Consider the following 18,727-nt stretch of genomic DNA (forward strand, 5'->3'; position numbering starts at 1 on the left):
GCATTCCAAGAATGAGGCCTAGCACGTGTGTTCCTTGCGAGCCAATCAAGCTTACCAGATTTGCGTTCCAAGAACCCCGGATTTTCCAAGGCGACGGACGGACACCTCGGCACACGGCATTACAAGCCACTGTGCATACCCGTGCAAGCGAGCGTGCCGTCATCGTGGTAACATCAGCCAGCCATAGTATCATAGAATGTTTGAAACAAACTTGACACCTTTAGCTAGGATACTGAGGACATACCGGTTATTCCATACTTAATAGGATGGCAGGTGTTGAGGTCTTAGCAGGGGGACAGCGCCAAGATTAACATGCAAAAAGTACACTATTAGAATGACGGCAGTTAGTGATCGCGGAATGGTCTGATATAAAGCTGGAGGGTGGAAATACTATTTTTTACGTGTAGGGTTTTTTAGGCGACCTGGAGATAACTTAGGTTGGTCGTGAGCCTTGCATGAATTGCTGGTAAGGCCAGGAGTTGGGCGCCAGGAGACTGAAAAAGTCCATGAACCGCTCTATCCCAGATGAGGACTGGGATGGCAATACGACAGTTGAGAGCTGCTGCCCATCTGTCACCCCTGTGTTGCTTTGGTGCTTGGGTCCCTCCATCTTGAAGTTCCTCTTGTCCTCGCCACTCTCGCATTTCTTCGTCCTTGACTTTCTCCGCTTTGCAAGCTCTGGCAAGCAGTTGAAACGTTAGATGCCTTCCTATCGGCATTCGGACTGGAGCCGGCCCCGGCGACAGACGATGCTGTAGGATACATGGTGGAGGATAAGAGGACGAAAGACATGAAAGCAGAAGTGGAGGTGGAGGAAGATGTGAGATGAAGTTGGTAAATTCATCCAAGGCTCGAGTCTTCTGCTTTTAGTCGGCAGCGGCGAATCTTGATCTCAGGATTGTTTGTGAATTCATCCAATGGCTTAGAAAAATCTGTCTACGGAGTTCAAGGTAGGCATAGTAAGACAAAATATAAGTCCTTGATCATCGTATTAAACTGTTATACCGGAGCTTCTTCGATTAAGCTATATGATCCTTGCCGTGTCCATACCTAAGCTCCAGTTCCAAATCACCACCCTGTCCAGCAACACAATGAAACGCAATGAGACTGGCAAGAGGCGGAAAGGCGACGCCAAAATATTGATGCCGACAATATCGGCAAAGGCGATCCGTGAAGATAACTTAAGAGAGTTGTCTCCGATCGTTCTCCGTGAGATTGACGGTATCACCCCGAGTGATCGCATCCTCCAATTCGCTAGTGAGCTCGTCTGTTTTGTCGCGAACTTTAACCTTGTATTGCTCAATGAGACAATCTTCCGCCCTGAGTTCGTACACAAATACCGGCTTCTTCTGGCCTGGCCGGCAGACACGTCCCCTTGCCTGCAACTCCCATGCCGCTTTCCACCACGGCCCACACTGAATGACGACATTGAAGCACTGTAGATTGAGACCCTGTCCTACTGTAGCCCTGGTGGCAAGCATGACCTTGGGAGGCTTAGCCTCGAAAGCCGTCTTGATGACGGAGTGTCTGTCGATGGGACCCAGCCGCCCATTGTACTCAAGCTGCGGTTCTGGCTCAAACCTGTTCCTGAGGGCAACCGCGACAATGTCCAAGAAGTAGATACTTTCATCCACGATTAAAAATGAATGGTCGGGATATCGATCTTTGTGCTGGTCGACAACGTCCGTGATGACTCTCACCCGACGAGAGAGCCAGTTCTCGTCCTGCTCCAGTCGTTTCTTCCACTGAACGAGCTGATCTGTCGCTGCTTCGTTGCCTTGCTCGAACGTTTCCATAGCCTCATTGCGGCGCATGGCCCTAGCCAGGGCATCTCTCTCAAACTTAAGCTCAACCAGCATAGGGTGGTACGCATACTGTTGGGCCTGTATAAGATACTTCCAGCCCGCAAGCTTGCTACCGGGTCTTCTGGCCTTCTTGAACATGTGGTAGGCGTCATTAGAACGCCTTCGATCCTCTGGATCGAGAGGGAATGTCACGATGCGTTTTCGGTCAATGTCGGGGAATTCCTCTTGAATTGCGCTCTGTGGTCGACGAAGGCTACAGGCGTCGAGCATCTGGATGTATCTCTGTCTGTGGAAGCCTTGAGGGAAGTCGGGGCCTGTAGACAAGCTCTGGATGAACGCCGCCTGAAAGAGTAGGAAGCTGTTGATTGGATGGCCGTGGAGCATACTGAGAAGGGCATAGCCATCACTCCACTTGTTGTCCAGTGGTGTGCCTGTCATCATGAGACAGCTGTCGAACTGAAGTCTGAGAGTCGAAATGGAATGGTACGTGCGGCTCTCTCGATTTTTGATTGCATGGGCTTCATCGAGAATGAGCCATTCTCCCATTGGCCTCCGGGGCTCCTGTTCAAGCATGCCAGAGAGTAAGACCAACATGGGACGCTTCGGTGGTTGGGCGGCTTTACCCTGATTATACGCGTCCACGCTACGGATGAACTTGTGAACTCGCGTAACCTCTGCAGCGACATTAGAGTACGAAGTCACCACAACCTTGTATTTCCATAAGTCTGTAGGGGTCAGGGCCTCTCCGAGAAGGCAGATCGAGGGCATCTGATCCTAGTGTTTGTCAGTATTGATACGTTGAAGGCGTCGATGCCGACATTGTCGGTAGTGCATACCTGTCCAAAGAAGTTGTCAATCTCAGCCATCCACTGACGGCAACACGAAATAGGAGCGACAATAAGGCAAGGTCCCTTTATGCTTCCACTCTTTGCAGTCGACAGGGCAATTGTAGAAAGTGCACATAGGGTCTTGCCAAAACCAGGGGGGTCAGCCAGGATCATTCCCTTGAAACGAGAGTTCTTTGCATAAAGTGCCGCTGCGACAGCGCGCTTCTGGTGGTCGAAAAGGTGAACAGTATGTTTTAATCCTGGAATGGCACCAGGGTGTGGTGCATGATGCTTCGAAACCTACGCAGAGTCACGATTAGCATCAGGCAGTCCGAAATTGTCGGCATTGACGACTTACAATATCATCGTGAATTTCGTTGAAGAAGCGGACGAACTTTTGCTCGTCGTAGCCCGAAGCTACGGCCATTGAATCCGTATAGTCATCTTCATGAAGGCTGCTGGTTTCGCTCGCATTATCGCCACAATGTTCGGAGTCGTCGTCGTCGTCGCCGTCGCCCTGCTCTTCCTCCTTCTTCTTTTGCGCTGGTGCGGTCGCGTCATCTCTCGGTTTGACAAAACCATCACCAGGTTTCAGCCAACCAATCCAGTACCGTGACGGCAGCGTTGGAATTGTGATCTCAGCTTGGTTGAGACGCGCAGTTATGGCATCCATTTCGGCGGCAATTTCGATAATGGGGTCTCGTGGTTCTTCGCTCATGGTGCCGATTTCAGGGCCGACAATGTCGGATCTGCGGTTCGTGTGATTCTGAGTGTGAGATTAAAACTGCAGAGGTTATATCGGCTTTGGAGTAGGTCAGCGACGACGTTTGCGGAGACAGAAAATGAAAAACGCATACCAGGTATTGTTTTCAAATGAAACTGGTGGCTGATATGTCAACCGGAAGCCTGGGGGCAAGGGTGTCCGAGCCGTTTGCCTGACGAGGCGACAGCTGTCAAGCAGTGTTCACCAGCTGCCCAAGAATGCTGAGATGTTGGCAGATGAGAATGATATGAAAGAGAGGAATGAAAGGAAGAAAAGGATTGAAGGAGAAGAAGGAAGAGAAGAGGGATTAAATACTCGTAGTAGAGGCGGCTTTGCGTGATTCAATGAGGGTCAGTGATTCAACGAGGGTCAGTGATTCAACGAGGGTCAGTGATTCAATGAGGGTCAGTGATTCAACGAGGGTCAGTGATTCAACGAGGGTCAGTGATTCAACGAGGGTCAGTGATTCACAGTGCTTCTGAATCAATTCCGTTGAGAAGCGGTTCGTAAACTTCTCGAAAAGTAACGAAGCTTTCGTAACTCTTGAGCATTCCAGGCTCATAAAGTGTCTATTGGAGAGAGTATGGAGCGCTTCGAAATAGGTATGATTGATTTCAGCATATCTATCTAGCTTGAGGGGGCGGAAGACTTCTAAGATCTGGTTAATCCAAAAGACTGAGATGTTAGAACGCAGATGCTTTAAGCTGAAATGAGTAAACACTGAATAGATTAAATGGCCAGGATGAACGCACCACAATCCGAAATCTCTCACGCCCTGAAGTCATCTCTGTATGTTTTCAAATCATCAAATTTACTCACTCCAATGTCCAAAACTGTTGTGTTGACGCAAGTCGACTGTTTCGAAGTATTGTCAGTATTCCCAGGTCTCCAATGATCTATAATGCTGTTGGATGATAACCCGTCGTACTGGCATGTAGCCTTTATCAGAACATTAGATATCTCTCCTTGTCCCAGCGGGGTCGACTTCACAGGCAAAGATCGGATAGAACAAGAGTTGAGCTTCAGGAACAATGTGACTGATCATGTCAGATTCATGATTGTCAAGCTCTCCAGCCAGCGTTTCAGCTGTAGTAATTGGTCAGGTATTGTGATATAAGGTCCAAACTTTGGGCAGGATGTGACATTGGCAGTGAATTGTTGCGACGACGCAGTAGCACAGCGGCACGCAAGTCGGTGACGAGGTCAGACCGAGTTGTCTTAGTCTCGCTCAGATTGAGGCAGACCGTGTTAGGTAGTCCCGAGTTTTAGATGCTAGATTTAAGAGTAATGGACCGGTCAATCTAGAGCAATATATCACATTATAATCCTATCGTCTCTCCCATGTAACAACATTTAACGTCTTGAACCTCACTCTATGACAACAGAGCCGGAGATATGCGAAAGTTGGCCCATGTAGTTGTATTACAAGAAGTAAAGGAGAATTATGTGTGATATCAAGGAGAAACTCATCTACATACAACACTAATTCTGTTGATGGTTGTGAGAGAGTTAAGCTCAAGACCGATCCTCAGGGGTCCGATGGGTCAGGCTCGCAGATTAATTCAGCATGACCAACTTTGAGAATCATGCAGGTGTCGCATGGGTGGAGTGACGTTTTTCCCATCAAAGCTTTTTTGAGATCCGCAGAATTGTGAATCATGTCGTCGCCTGTTACCTGAGGTTGCGCTGATAACCCTACTCGTGTATTTTCTGAGGCAAATTCCTCGACCATAAGGTTGAAATTCTCTTCCCAGTCCGGAAATGTCGGAGCAGGGCAAAGACTCGGCAGCTGATCAATAAAGTGATATGTTTGCTGTATGTGACCGTTTTTCAAGACCTTGATTACCAAACTCCTGGCGGTAACTATCTTCGCATGACCATGAAGGGGACCAGTGTTTTCAATCCCCCTGAGGAACTGAATCATCATCGTTGAGTTTTGATAGGGAGACAGAAAGTGTTCAACATCGCCTTCCTGTAAAATTCTTTTCATAGTTTCCTCCCTATGAACCGACTTTCTCTGGATGGGGACTGTATACCAGCAACGAGTAGGCGCATCATACCACTCACAACGTACCCTAGTACTTAACGCCTGTTCAAAGTTCTTAAACAAGCCTAGATTTAAGGATTTTCTTAGTCCTCTTACCACAGAATAGATATATATAACAGCTACATATAATCCTATTATAGTTATTAATAGCAGCTAGATAGGATATAAAGGAATAATTATTAGGAATATATATATTATATTAATAGTGTTTAAATATTTAAATAATAATAAGTTAATAAAATACATAAAGACATTTAACTTAGAAACTCCTCATATATTTAAATAATTTTAAGATATTATTATAGGTTATATACTAAAGGTGTTAAGTTTTATAGATATATTACCTAATTAGTAGAAATGGCCTTATAGTTAGTAGATACCTATTAGGCCATTAAGTAGGTTCCTAATCCATACTTCAGGGCAACATCGAGAGCGATTTAAACTTACTATGCGGTATGTCGGACAAGATACATAGTGGCAACCTGTACCAGTGTTACGACCCCAGCGGTGACGTCACGTGCACCCCGCAAATTTCTCATCACTCAACCAATCATTACTGGACCAAAAGCTTCATCTCTGTCTCCAGGCAACCAGTCAGAAAAAGACCAAAACACCAAGCAGTCGGTCCAGGACTCATCTCCAAGCATCAGACAAGGAGATATGTTTATCGGCCTGGCCAGGAGAAGCCAGTGTTTGTTTACGAGCCCAGGTCAGATGATTATCTCATTGAGGCAAAAAAGGTCAAAATCCGCAACGCTAGGAATAAGTTGAACATCTACATTGAGACAACCATCACCGGGATGACAGCATGGTCATCGCGGAGAACAATCCGAGACAACTAATTGTGTAGGCCTACCCAAGGGCTCAGATACCGACATCCCTAAATGCCAAAAAGACTTAGGTAAGTTTATGGTAAATTAGGGTAATTTAGGATAAATTTAGGAGGCTCTTTGATGAGTTTATTTTCTTCCCCGAGGCCGAGAAAACGAACGTGCCGTCATGAACAAGAGTGTGTTAGTGATGCCAGTCATATAGACGGACAGCGGACGGAGCGCACCAACGGCAAAAAAGGTTCCCTACCTCTCAGACCTCGATGATATTGAGGACTCCGGAGTTGTAATGAAGGTTGCGGGACGATAATGCGGAGCGGCGCGGCGGCGGTAAGTTGCGGTGCGGTGCGGCCAGACTTGACCAAAACTCTGTTGTCGTCAAGTGAAGGCCGGCGCATACCACGCCAACGAGTCCAATTAAGCTTAATTTTGAGCTTCTTCCTTATCAGATAAACGGCCACTTCTACCCCTATGATTCTGTCATTGGTGATGACACTATGAAACAGACAATGGTGACTTTGATGCTCAGCATTATAGAGAAATGACATGTTAAAAACAACATCACTTTTCACAATTGCCGTGCATGTCTCCCGAACGTTTAATCGTGGGGTGTTACACCCATACGATCAGCGGAATTATATCCCCATTGACTAACAAACCATCGGGATGTGGACCACCAACCTCACAGCTAACAATTCTCTCTGCATCTATTCCTCCAGCAATGTAATTCTCACGCCTGAACGATTCCCGGATGTTATCCGACCACTCTGTCTTGGCAGACGAGTACACCCACTACCGGTGACACCTCCATCGTACAAGCACCCAGACATTCGGTACAAGACGCATGGTTCTTGACCGTCATGGGATTTGCATTCTGCTAAAAGGGCCGAAAACTTATATGGGCTCCCCGCATGTTTAAACGGTTTAGAGCCTGCGCCGTCCCCAGATTATCCCCGCGTTGGACCTCTGCATCATGAGAATCACGGCGCTTTTAGTCATGAACCACCAGGTTTTTCATCGGCCTATTTTCTTGGCATTACGGGGACCGGTCTTCTCATCTGGTCTTCTCATTCGGACAGCTCTGTCGGAATGAGTTGCGATTGGGTCGGACCAGTGCCCATAGCTGGGTTTACAAGTTCCGGACTTGACTTATAGCTCCCGGATGCTCAATACTTTGTGCAGTGAGGTTAGGCTGAGAGAAGCAAGGATTGAAAAGGTCGGTCCGAATCAAGTTGATGATGATGGAGTTTGCGATGGCCAAGATGGTGAGAGTGTAAGTGAATGACCTCGGGCCTGCTAAAACTTCGGGATATGGAGAGATATTGACGAAGAGTGAGTGTATATAAGATGAAGTGATCGACCGGATGTTTGTATTGAGCCAGTCGATTCACAGACTCGGATATCTATCTACCTCTCTTCTACAACTTCACCATGTGGTCAAGTCTTCTCCTTCTGGGAGGCGTGTCTTTGAGCATAGCCAACCCAATTGTTCGACAAGATGCCAACCCTCCCTACAGAAACAAGACCCTATGTCTTGACAAGCGTGTTGATGACCTCATGTCCCGCATGTCCCTTGAGGACAAGGCAGGTCAGATGTTCCACGGTCGTACCGTGGTGGTCAACAACACCTTTGACGAGACCATCGAGGAGTTCGTCACCGGCAAGCGTATCACTCACTACGTCCTCAGCGGTGGTGTGAATGATGTTCGCGGTGTTGCAAACTGGTACAATAAGCTCCAGAGACTCTCACAGAGCACGCCCCTGGGCATCCCAAGTGAGTAGCCTTGGACGTTATTAACTCCTAAGCATACTGATGACCTGTTAGTCACAATAAGCAGCGATCCACAGCACGGATGGACCGATGAGAATGCTGTCAGCGTTGTGGCACAGGGTTTCTCTCGATGGACTGAGCCTCTTGGTCTCGCTGCACTGCGATCCCCAGAGCTGGTCCGTCAGTTCGCTGAGATCGCACGTGAGGAGTACGTCGCTGTTGGTATTCGACAGGCACTACATCCTCAAGTCGATCTAGCTACTGAGCCACGCTGGGGACGTATCACCGGCACCATGGGAGAAGATGCCAACCTCACCAGTGCCTTGATGGTTGAGTACATCAAGGGTCTTAAGGGCGACAAGATCGGTCCCAACTCTGTTATTGCGACCACCAAGCATTTCCCCGGCGGTGGTCCAATGGAGGATGGAGAGGACTCTCACTTTCCCTGGGTAAGTAATAATCCTTCTAATAGTAGAACAATTGCTGACAGTGAGGTGTAGGGCAAGAACCAGACTTACCCTGGTAACAACCAAGACTACCACTTGATCCCCTTCAAGGCCGCCATCGCAGCTGGTACTCGTCAAATGATGCCCTACTACTCTCGTCCCATCAATACGTCGTGGGAAGAAGTTGCCTTTGGCTTCAACAAGGGTGTAGTCAACGATCTCCTCAAGAAAGAGCTTGGTTTCGACGGTATTGTTGTTACCGACTGGGGTATCGTGACTACCCGATTCTGGGGTCTTGAAGACCAGACTGAGCTTGAGCGCGCTCGTCGTGTTCTCGAAGCCGGATGCGATATCTTTGGTGGCGAGACCAAGCCTGAGCTTATCATTGAACTCGTCAACAAGGGTCTCATCTCAGAGGCCCGAATTGATGAGTCTGTTCGCAAGCTTATGAAGGAGAAGTTTGAGCTGGGTCTTTTCGACAACCCCTTCGTTGATGTCGATAAGGCCGAGCGCATTGCTGGAAACGACTACTTCAGCCGTCTTGGAAACGAGACGCAGCGCCGTGCATTCACTCTCCTCACCAACAAGGATGACGTTCTCCCTCTTCCTCTGTCCGCTCTCAACGCCAAGTTCTACATTGAGGGAATTGAACCCGAGGTCATGGAATCTCGCAACCTCAGCGTCGTCGAGAACCCCGAGGACGCAGACTACGCATTCCTCCGCCTCGCCTCACCCTTCAAGCCCACCACAGCTCCCGGTCTTCCCGCGATGATCAACAACGGCAGTCTCGAGTTCAACACGACCGAAAAAGCCCGCCAGGCCAAGATCTACGCGACACTCCCAACTGTCGTGGACATCAGACTCAACCGACCCGCCGCAGTCCCTGAAGTAGCTGAGCAGGCTGTTGCGCTATTCGGTAGCTACGGTAGCAGCCACGATGCTTTCTTGGATGTTGTTTTTGGTACAGACGGTTGGGGTCCTGAGGGAAGGTTGCCTTTTGATCTACCTGTGTCTCAGGAGGCTGCTGATGCGCAGATGGAGGACATTCCATTTGATGTGGAGGCCTTGTTTAAGTTTGGCCATGGATTGAGGTATAAGGATACGTGTGACAGTTCATAGTTGGTATTCATGAGATGAAATGATGGTGAGATGATTTGTAATGACATAGCTTTACTTGATAAAGGGGCTGTAATTAAAATGAGCTGTTTGCATATACATGATTGTTTGATGATGCACTGATGTCTGAATAGTGACAGTGAAGGCTGTGTTTTAGTAGTAGTGGTACACCTTGGTGTAAGCTGCAAACATTTTCTTAGTAGTTAAATGATAGATATCACTCTGACCATTAATTGACATTGTGTTTGTCAAGAACAAGTCAATAACGCATCAGACTCAAGCCACGTCTGGCCGTAAACGCGGAGTGAGACTGTCTTGGCTAATGAATGCAGGTTAAATGGCCCGGAAATACTGAAACCAATCAAACGTAAATGGAAACAGTTCAAAGCGTCTGGGCCTATGTTTCATAATCTCCGAGGTGACTGGCCAATGCTGACCTGCCAACTCAGACTGTAACTCAAGTAAATGAGGCCCTTTCTACTGCCAATATCTACAGACCACATCACAGCACATATACTCGGCTAAACATTGCGGTAAATTCGAGCATCTCCAGCAAACACAGAGCGGAGATAAGAGCGGGCTTTATCCATTGTTGAGACCTGTCACATGCAGGGGAGGGGGACTTGAAAGAACTTCTCGCTCTCTCTCCCAACAAAAGGATACACTCGGCACTACCGGACAGCACGTGACGTACTGTTTCTTCTAGATTCTGTTGACGCAAGCCCCCTGTAAATCGCAAGCAGAGGGCAGGGATTGGATGCATTCGCTGTAAGCCCTGCCGGAACAATAGAGGGCCCGCCCCGAATGCGGCGAACCCCGGTCGGCGGGAAGACGGAGCTAGCCTGCTCTGCGCTCATCCATTGATCCAATCCCATCACCACGAGCACTGCTATTCCATTATTGTACGTCTTGTTAGGTACTCTGCTGTACATCACCACACCCTTTCGCCATTAGCGGGCTCTTGGAGAATCTCGACTTTGCATCCACTTCGTCCCTTTTCTTCATTATCTCCGACTTCAACCTATTTCACTCTCTTCTGTTTTGCTGTACCATTTTGGACCCTTGATATCGATACGTTGCGCCGAGATTACGAAATTATACTCTACATCCTCTCCGCCACATCTGATCCTCCCTCTACTTCCGACTCCTGCTCGCAATGAGCGCTTCCTCCAATGTCGCTCGCCGGGCGGTTGCCCGGAACCCTTTGATGGGCAATGGTGAGCATCGCCTTTTTGATGAGGTGTCGTTTACGTCCCCTGCTAACTCTCACCGAAGCCCGAGCTCTGTCACGGGGTGTTACTCCTGCCCTCCTCGGTCGCCACGTCAGTCGTAACGTCAAAGTCCCTGCCATTGCTCTGTTGATCCCTCGATCGATGAGTACCGATCATCACCGACACGACCCCAGTTCTTCTGGCCCGCCCCCGGGATTCAATGCCGAGCAGGCTAAGAAGCCGCTTCCCAAGGATTCCGCAGGCTCTGTTGTTGCTAAGAAGGAGGACAAGAAGCTCGACCCGAACCCCAAGGACGCTGCTGTACTGAAGCCCGCCGATGCCTCTGCCGAAGCCAAGGCCGATACAGAAGTTGTGGCCACCAAGGAGGGTGTGATGGAGAAAGGCGATGCTGCTCAAAAGGCCAAGGAGGAGAAGAACTTACTCTCTGGGAGAAGGTCAAGAAGGAGGCTCACCACTACTGGGATGGATCTAAGCTGCTCGCCGCTGAGGTCAAGATCAGCTGGCGGTTGGCCCTCAAGATGGCTGCCGGATACGAGCTCACCCGACGTGAGAACAAGCAACTTCAGCGAACAGTCCAGGATCTTGGTCGTTTAGTGCCCTTCTCCGTCTTCATTATCGTTCCTCTGGGTGAGGCACTTCTGCCTCTTGCCCTCAAGCTCTTCCCCAACATGCTCCCCAGCACATTCGAGGGACAAAAGTCAAAGGAGGCCAAGGCCACGCTCCTCCGATCCACACGCAAGGAAGTCAGCCAATTCTTAAGACAGACACTCGGCGAGTCTGGCTTGCCAGTGAGTCAAGCAACAACACAAAAAGAGGAGTTCTCCAACTTCTTCCGCAAAGTTCGCGCCACTGGCGAGACACCCACAGCCGAGGATGTTATCAAGGTCTGCAAGGTCTTCCGCGATGATTTGACCCTCGACAACTTGTCACGACCTCAGCTCGTTTCCATGTGCAAGTATATGAACCTTAACACATTCGGTACCGACATGATGCTCCGATATCAGATTCGCCACCGTATGCGACAGATCAAGCGCGACGACAAGGCCATCAGCTACGAGGGCGTTGACAGTCTGACCGTTGCCGAGCTCCAGGCTGCTTGTGCTGCTCGTGGTATCCGAACACACAGTGTCTCCCCCGCCCGCATGCGAGCGGACCTTCAGACTTGGCTCGATCTCCGACTCAAGGAGGGTGTTCCCTCAACACTTCTCGTTCTGAGCAACGCCTATATGTACGGCCAAGGCTCAGGTGAGGGTTACAACCAGATTGATGCTCTCATTGGTGTCATGTCTGCCATTCCCGAGGAGCTGTACCACGAGATCGAGCTTGAGGTGCACAGCGCCGAGGGTGCTGCCACTAACAAGCAGCGACTCGAGGTCATCAAGGAGCAGCAGGATCTCATTGAGGACGAGGCGGAGCAGGACCAGGCCAGTCAAAGCTCCGGTTTCGCCACTCCCCGAGACACAGATGATATCGATGAGAAGGAGGAGAGATTGGCCCAGGCTCAAGCCGAGGGTCTCGGCAAGAAGCAAGTTAGCGAGATGGTCGAGGCCGAGATGGAGTTGGCCAAGGCTGCTGAGTCTGCTGCATCACTAGAGCGGGAGATTCACGCCAGCTCTGGGGCCTCTAAGGAGCAGAAGTAGACGAGAGGAAAGTGAAGTGAGCCCGAGGCTCAATGTACCATGACTTGGTGTGTGTGTTTTTCATATGTATGACTGTATGGATTGGTATGGCATCAAGGCGGGACGGGTATAAGGCGCTGTGCTGCTGTATCAAAAACTGGCCCCCGACATTTGAGAGGACCGAAGATTAAGTATTACTTGTTTGGGATAGACCACTCTCGACGGGAAGCAATAGATTCCACTGAATGATTTTATTTGTATATATAATTGATTTGCCATAAACACTTGCAATTGTGAGTTGACTTCTTTCCGAGTGATGTTCTGTTGATGCCTATGGGATGGGGACCCTTGGACTTGGCTGAGCTGCGTCATCGTCTTTGCTAATGTAGATCCTGGTAAAGGGATACCTGTGAAGGTGATGACGAGGAATCACTACGGCCACCAAAAATGAGTGAATGCATTTGAGAATAGTTCCATAAAGGAATGAGTAGATTTAGAAGAGTCTCATCCAGTTTCTATAATCCTAGACATAGAAAATATGGTGATATTCTAGAATCACTGCCCTCGTAGAAGCCCCTCTCTATCTTACAGCGGTCCCTGCGCCACCCCAGCTCCCCACGTCCTAACCTCTACCACTTAACTTAGCACCACCAAGCTTCAAGTCGAACCAACTCCCGCCAACTCCGCCCACTTTCAATCAACGTCACCTCACTATCCCTCCTCTCCAACCGCCTCACATCGCTACAACATCAATCCTCCACCTGGCCCTGATCGAAAGCTCGCACTGCCATCCTACACATTGGCCCCGCAATGACGGCCATGGAACAGCAACAAGACGACTTCTCCAACGTCTCGTGGAGTGAACACGTCCACGACCAGACATCCCGCACTGTTCCTCCCGCGGAAGAACCAGGCCATGATATGAATGCGCCTGGGACGGGTCTAGAGATAGATGCTCCGTCGCTGGGGAATGAGGTGTTGGAGTGTACTGTTGGAACGCCCATCAAGGAAAATGACGGTACCAAGGATGCTTTTGTCTCGTATCTCATCACCACACACGTACGTACCCTCAACCACTTTATCATGCGCTCATACTGACCATTGTAGTCGACCTTCTCTGCCTTCCAGCGCTCAACTACAACCGTCCGCCGTCGCTTCACAGACTTCGTATTCCTCTACAAACAACTCACCCGCGAGTATCCCGCCGCTGCCGTACCCCCTCTGCCCGACAAGCAACGCATGGAATATGTCCGCGGCGACCGCTTCGGCTCTGACTTTACCGCCCGTCGCGCCCACTCCCTCCAGCGCTTCCTGAACCGACTCTCTCTCCACCCTACACTGCGCCGCGCTCCGATCCTGCATACGTTCCTCGAGAGCCCCGACTGGAATGCTACCATGCGCAGTCGTGGTGCGCGAGGTAGCTCTGCTAGTGATCCTGGATCTGCGGGGGTATTTGATAACTTTGCCGATACCTTTATCAATGCTTTTACCAAGCTGCATCGCCCGGATCGTCGGTTCCTTGAGGTCAAGGAGAAGAGCGATAAGCTTGATGATGACCTTGGACATATCGAGAAGGTTATTGCTAGGGTTGCCAGGCGAGAGACGGACTTGGAGGTGGACTTGCGAGATCTCGCAGAGCAGTTCCAGAAGCTCATTCCCCTTGAACCCCATGTCGAACCCGCAGTTCACGGCTTCTCCGCTTCCATCGAAGACACAGCGACTCACCTACGGAAACTCAAAGACGTCACCGACCAAGACTACCTGGGCTCCTTGCGCGACATGCAAGCCTACTCCATCGCCCTCAAAAATCTCCTCAAAGCCCGCGAGCAGAAACAGCTCGACTACGAACAACTCACGGAATATCTCAACAAATCCACCACGGAGCGCGACACCCTGCAGTCGGGACATCACAGCGGTTCCGGCGCCGGAAGCTTTCTGCGCGCCAAGATCGAAGACGTGCGCGGCGTAGACCACGAGCAAGCACGTCGCGAGCGCACGCGCAAGCTGGAACTCCGCGTCGAAGAGCTAACCCACGAGGTTGAGAGTGCTCGCAAAACGAGCGACATGTTTGATGATGAGGTTGTCAAGGAGGTGGCTGACTTTGAGCGCATCAAGAGGATTGAGATGAAGAGCCAGCTGGGCGGTCTTGCGGATGCGCATATTGAGTTTTATGGTGAGGTTGCTAGTATTTGGGAAAAGTACGTTCAGGAGATGGAGAAAGAGGGGATCGTGAGTGCGTAGAGGAAAGCGGGGATTGAAGTTCTATTCGGCGTTTATTAGGATATGGCGTTTGGGCTGCTGCTTAGATGATGGCGACGAGGACTCGACTAAAGTAGCTCGTCTAGAAGAAAGACATTCATGGCAATAGCAAAGTCGGTAATCGTGAACAAGGGCCTCGAGAATAAATATCGCTACGAACAACTGGGGTCTGATGCAAGAATCACCTCATATTTCAATCTTGACATTTTGTACCAAACGCCATCCAAGGTCTATTGACAAAAGCACAATATACCAACATAGATAAGACAAATCACATAAAACTCCGCCTATCCATGCAAAAAGCACCCAAATGGCTTGCTACGATGCCCAAGTCATGTATCAACGTCCACCCAATGGTCTCGTCTCACCCTTCTCATCATCACTACTCTCTTCCTCACTCTCCTCATCGCTGTCACTGTCTTCTCCCACAGCATAATGCTGCGTATCATCACCTGCCAATCTATCACGAGATTGCTCACGATCATCTCTGTAGTCTTCAAACTGCTCATCATCGCTGCCCTCGGCAAAAGCATCGTACAACTCTCCGCCACGAGTCCTGCGGGCTTTACCGCCGGCGGCCTTTTCGCCGGCTCGAAGACCCTCAGCCTCTTCTTCGTCGATGAGTTCGAATTCGTAGTTGTTGTGGGAGGTGTTGCGGAGACGACGGCGACGGGCGATCCAGAAGTAGATACCAAGGCCGATGCAGAAGGCTGCGATGAGACCGACTGCGCCATAGATCCAGACCTGTGCTGTCTTGGAGGCGCCGAAGGTGGGGAGCCAAGAGACCCAGGATGATGAAGCTGTAGTCGATTCCTCGGCAGACTCTTGGGTGCTTGAGGGCTCTTCCTCGTCGGTGCCGGTAGGTCGAGCGGGCTTGTTGGGACGTTCAGGGTGATCAGTAGGATGTTCAATGAGAGTAGGCTTGGTAGCAGGAGGAGCTGAGGTTGTAGAAGCAGCAATTGTTGTGGTAGACACAATCTTATCGTGGTCCTTGTCGTCATCTGCGTTAGGCATGGGTAATAGAGTTGCCTTGTCTGCATCAATAGCTTCACCCCATAGCTTCAGGCGCCAGTCGGTAAAGCTGCCCTTGAATGAGTTCTTCTCAGTGTCACGGACAATGATAGTCCACTTGCCGACACCACTTTCACCCCTACATAAAGTTAGAATGAGCAGATCAAGTGTAACAGGAATACATACCAGTGAGCAACACTCATAAAAGTCCAATCGATATATCCCTCCTCCTTGGCATCGCCTCGTCGGGCGACCGCAAGATGGCTGACCACATTGTCAGGGCTGATCAAGTCAACGCTCAGGTCACCACGTCGAGTGTGCTCGACGTTCATAGTAACAGTGATGTGCTCAACACGAGCGAGGTTGGAGCCCTTGAGCATGTCCTCGGTAACTTCAAGCGTTACACTCAAACCATCTCGACCCTCAGGGATCGACTTCTTGACATGAACCCAAGGAGAGAAATACCATGACTGTGGCTTGACCAGCGGCCAATCCTTGGCTCTCTCGACCAAAGCCCAAGAGTCAATCTTTCCATAACCGAAGACGTGGCTGAACTTCTTGCCAATCGTGGTATTCTGCTGGTTGGACTCGTCACCTTCAATCGGGATGGCCGTGTCCATGGCGATGTATTGTAAGTCTCTCCATGTGAGCTCGGGGCGAACCTGAAGCGCCAGAGCAAAAATACCAGCAGCAAGTGGCGCGGCAGCAGATGTACCACCGTGAGCCTTGTAACAGCTGTTCTTTCCGACATCGGTTGTGTGCTGAATGAGTTAGTGAACGCTCTAGATAAAGGCAATGTTGAACCTACAATAGCATCCCCGCTTCCACTGCTGTATGTAACAACCAATTGAGCAGAGCACTCCTCAGCGTAGTAGGGATGAAGTCCAGTTCGGTCAACAGCACCAATGGTAATGCTGTAGATTGAGTTGGTGTATCCATCGAAGTTGCAGTTATCGCCTTGACCAGCACCATTACCACTGGCAAAAACGTAGATGGAACCAAGACCACGACGTCCCTTTTGAATCGCCTTGAGCATAGCTCTTCGAATCACTACATCGGGCGCCTCCATGGTTTGACCATCATCAGACGGACCCCATGAGCAAGAGTAGATATGGTTGTCGTCGTATTTGTACATCATAGCTTCCGCTTCGTCGGCATCGCTGATGAGCTTACTAAGAATTCGAAGGCCGGCGACCTTGGAATCATATGCGACACCGATACCGCAGACATCGTTGCGCGCAGCTGCCACTTCACCAGCGCAGCGTGTACCGTGTCGGTCCTCGTCCAAAACAGGGGCAGGTTCGGGGTCGTTGTCGTTGAAATCCCAAGAGCCAGCGGCGAAATAGTTGGGCTTGAGATCATCGCTATGCATATCAAGACCGTCGTCAATCACGGCCACAGTAACGTTCTTTCCGGTAATACCATCCAGCCAAAGGCCAGTGACATTGACATCGTGGCCGACTTGAGTGGGGTTCAATAGATGCCACTGCTCCTTGAAGATGGGGTCTTGGATGTCCAGCTCCTTCATAATTGACGCCTGGTATTTGCTCATCAGGTCTCGAGCTTCGACCGGTGATTCGCGGCGGCCCAGTTGGGGGACATAGCCTTTTGGCGGTGGAGGGATCTCTCGCTTGAACAGGTGTTGTCGTGCTTGTTGCTTCTTTGACAAAAGAATACCATCAACTGGATCAGAGCCTCCCAGATCTCGCTTCCTTCTCTTTCTCTCTGTTATTTCTCTCTTCACAATGTCGTGTTCGGCTTTGCGGGCGCGGAAAACATGATGGTCGTCGAGCGAACCAAGCTGGCCCTCGTGGGCAAATCCGAGTCGACTAGCGACTTGGTCGGGCGTCGTTGTCGTATCGAGGTGCAGAACATAATAATCGTTTAATGCGTAATCTCGTGCCGGTCTGGAGCCATGAGCCAGAGCCGTGAAGCCGGCGAGGCTCAACAGCGAAGCAATCTTCATGATGCGAAAGGAAAAGAAACCTTGCAGCGCAAGGGGAGGTGCGAGAGGTCGAGAAGCTGTTTAACACATCCAGAGAAGCGCTATCGATCGGAACGAGAACTGGAGCAAACGGAGATATTAGCTTCGATGTTGAGAGAGCGAAGATTGAATGGCGGCGACAGCGACAGGAGTTGCCACGCGGAGATCTGTATTCGTGGTGGCTAAGGGGATCAAGAATGCAAAGCAATGCTGCCACCAGCGTAAATTGTTGGCGCAGGTCGCACAGCTTATGCTGGTTGGGGAGAACGGTTTCTTATAATCGTACCTCGAAAATGCAACACAGTCGATCCCTTAAGGTTTTTGGGGAAGCTAGGATGTTTGGAAAAAGGTTTAAGGAGGGAACAAAGAGATGGGGTTGGGATGCTCTCGTGGTGATGCGTGGCCTCGAGCGCTACCGGGGAGGTACCGCCCAAAGTTCCTGACAAAAATAGGGGACCTGCACTGGAGCCGCTGGTGGTGCGTGGCCTAGAAGGGTGCCCGGCGGGATCAGTCCGCTAAGGACACACGGCCACCTGCCGGATATGCCCCTAGCTGCGCCACAGTGGACATGAACCGGTTTGCAATGCAACATAAAGTATCACGTTTCCAGTTTTTCGCATTTGAGTTGAGATGTGATCTGCAGAACTTGGCACCTAGGGAAATGCTAAAAAATATTGAATTCTCCTTAAATACCAGTCTTTCTGCTGTTTTGTAATCATGGCATGCATTTATTCTTCTGCCTATCCTCACTGCCCAGGCATCATCATATTCTCATCCCAAACGCCACAGCTCCGCCACTCTCAACCGATCTCAAACACTCAGACACAAGATTAGACCAGATCTGGACCCGTGGGTAGCATCCTCCCACCAAAACCGGCACATCAATAAGCGGCTCAATAGAGGCACGGTCCCTGAAACATGAGGAATTTACCTCAAGAATGTGGTTGCCAAGCAATAAAATAAACATTTCTTTAATTAAGTCTAACATCGGAACTCGCTCTAAAAGATCTCATTCCA

At 50.0% G+C, this 18,727-nt stretch overlaps 5 protein-coding genes across 5 annotated transcripts; 3 read left to right on the top strand and 2 right to left on the bottom strand.

The window, feature by feature from the left end:
* Positions 1–939: 939 nt before the first annotated feature.
* On the bottom strand, positions 940–3,059 carry FOXG_05771 (uncharacterized protein; the record flags this gene model as incomplete). Its single annotated transcript, XM_018384206.1, has 3 exons — positions 940–2,579; positions 2,642–2,932; positions 2,991–3,059. 3 exons carry the CDS (start codon positions 3,057–3,059, stop codon positions 1,182–1,184), a joined length of 1,758 nt encoding a protein of 585 aa, XP_018241258.1. The 3' UTR covers positions 940–1,181.
* A 4,537-nt stretch (positions 3,060–7,596) lies between these two features.
* Positions 7,597–10,200, top strand: FOXG_05772 (uncharacterized protein). Its single transcript, XM_018384207.1, has 3 exons — positions 7,597–8,046; positions 8,098–8,492; positions 8,544–10,200. The coding sequence occupies exons 1-3, from the start codon at positions 7,704–7,706 to the stop codon at positions 9,606–9,608; spliced, it is 1,803 nt and encodes a 600-aa protein (XP_018241259.1). The 5' UTR covers positions 7,597–7,703; the 3' UTR covers positions 9,609–10,200.
* A 183-nt stretch (positions 10,201–10,383) lies between these two features.
* Positions 10,384–12,770, top strand: FOXG_05773 (uncharacterized protein). Its single transcript, XM_018384208.1, has 2 exons — positions 10,384–10,822; positions 10,881–12,770. The coding sequence occupies exon 2, from the start codon at positions 11,356–11,358 to the stop codon at positions 12,475–12,477; it is 1,122 nt and encodes a 373-aa protein (XP_018241260.1). The 5' UTR covers positions 10,384–10,822; positions 10,881–11,355; the 3' UTR covers positions 12,478–12,770.
* Positions 12,771–13,028: 258 nt separating this feature from the next.
* On the top strand, positions 13,029–16,093 carry FOXG_05774 (sorting nexin-4). Its single transcript, XM_018384209.1, has 2 exons — positions 13,029–13,515; positions 13,564–16,093. The coding sequence occupies exons 1-2, from the start codon at positions 13,267–13,269 to the stop codon at positions 14,695–14,697; spliced, it is 1,383 nt and encodes a 460-aa protein (XP_018241261.1). The 5' UTR covers positions 13,029–13,266; the 3' UTR covers positions 14,698–16,093.
* FOXG_05775 (uncharacterized protein) lies at positions 15,055–17,692 on the bottom strand (the record flags this gene model as incomplete). The annotated part of the gene is made up of 3 exons (XM_018384210.1): positions 15,055–15,865; positions 15,913–16,487; positions 16,535–17,692. The coding sequence occupies 3 exons, from the start codon at positions 17,690–17,692 to the stop codon at positions 15,055–15,057; spliced, it is 2,544 nt and encodes an 847-aa protein (XP_018241262.1).
* Between the last annotated feature and the right edge of the window lie 1,035 nt (positions 17,693–18,727).

The sequence above is a fragment of the Fusarium oxysporum genome, chromosome 2 (genome assembly GCF_000149955.1).
Source record: "Fusarium oxysporum f. sp. lycopersici 4287 chromosome 2, whole genome shotgun sequence".
NCBI lineage: Eukaryota > Fungi > Ascomycota > Sordariomycetes > Hypocreales > Nectriaceae > Fusarium > Fusarium oxysporum.

Coding starts and splice junctions, on each gene's coding strand:
- FOXG_05772 (XM_018384207.1), top strand. CDS start 7,704: ATGTGGTCAAGTCTTCTCCTTCTGGGAGGCGTGTCTTTGAGCATAGCC. Junction 8,047..8,097: donor CACGCCCCTGGGCATCCCAA/GTGAGTAGCCTT, acceptor ATGACCTGTTAG/TCACAATAAGCAGCGATCCA. Junction 8,493..8,543: donor AGGACTCTCACTTTCCCTGG/GTAAGTAATAAT, acceptor AGTGAGGTGTAG/GGCAAGAACCAGACTTACCC.
- FOXG_05773 (XM_018384208.1), top strand. CDS start 11,356: ATGGCTGCCGGATACGAGCTCACCCGACGTGAGAACAAGCAACTTCAG.
- FOXG_05774 (XM_018384209.1), top strand. CDS start 13,267: ATGACGGCCATGGAACAGCAACAAGACGACTTCTCCAACGTCTCGTGG. Junction 13,516..13,563: donor CGTATCTCATCACCACACAC/GTACGTACCCTC, acceptor TGACCATTGTAG/TCGACCTTCTCTGCCTTCCA.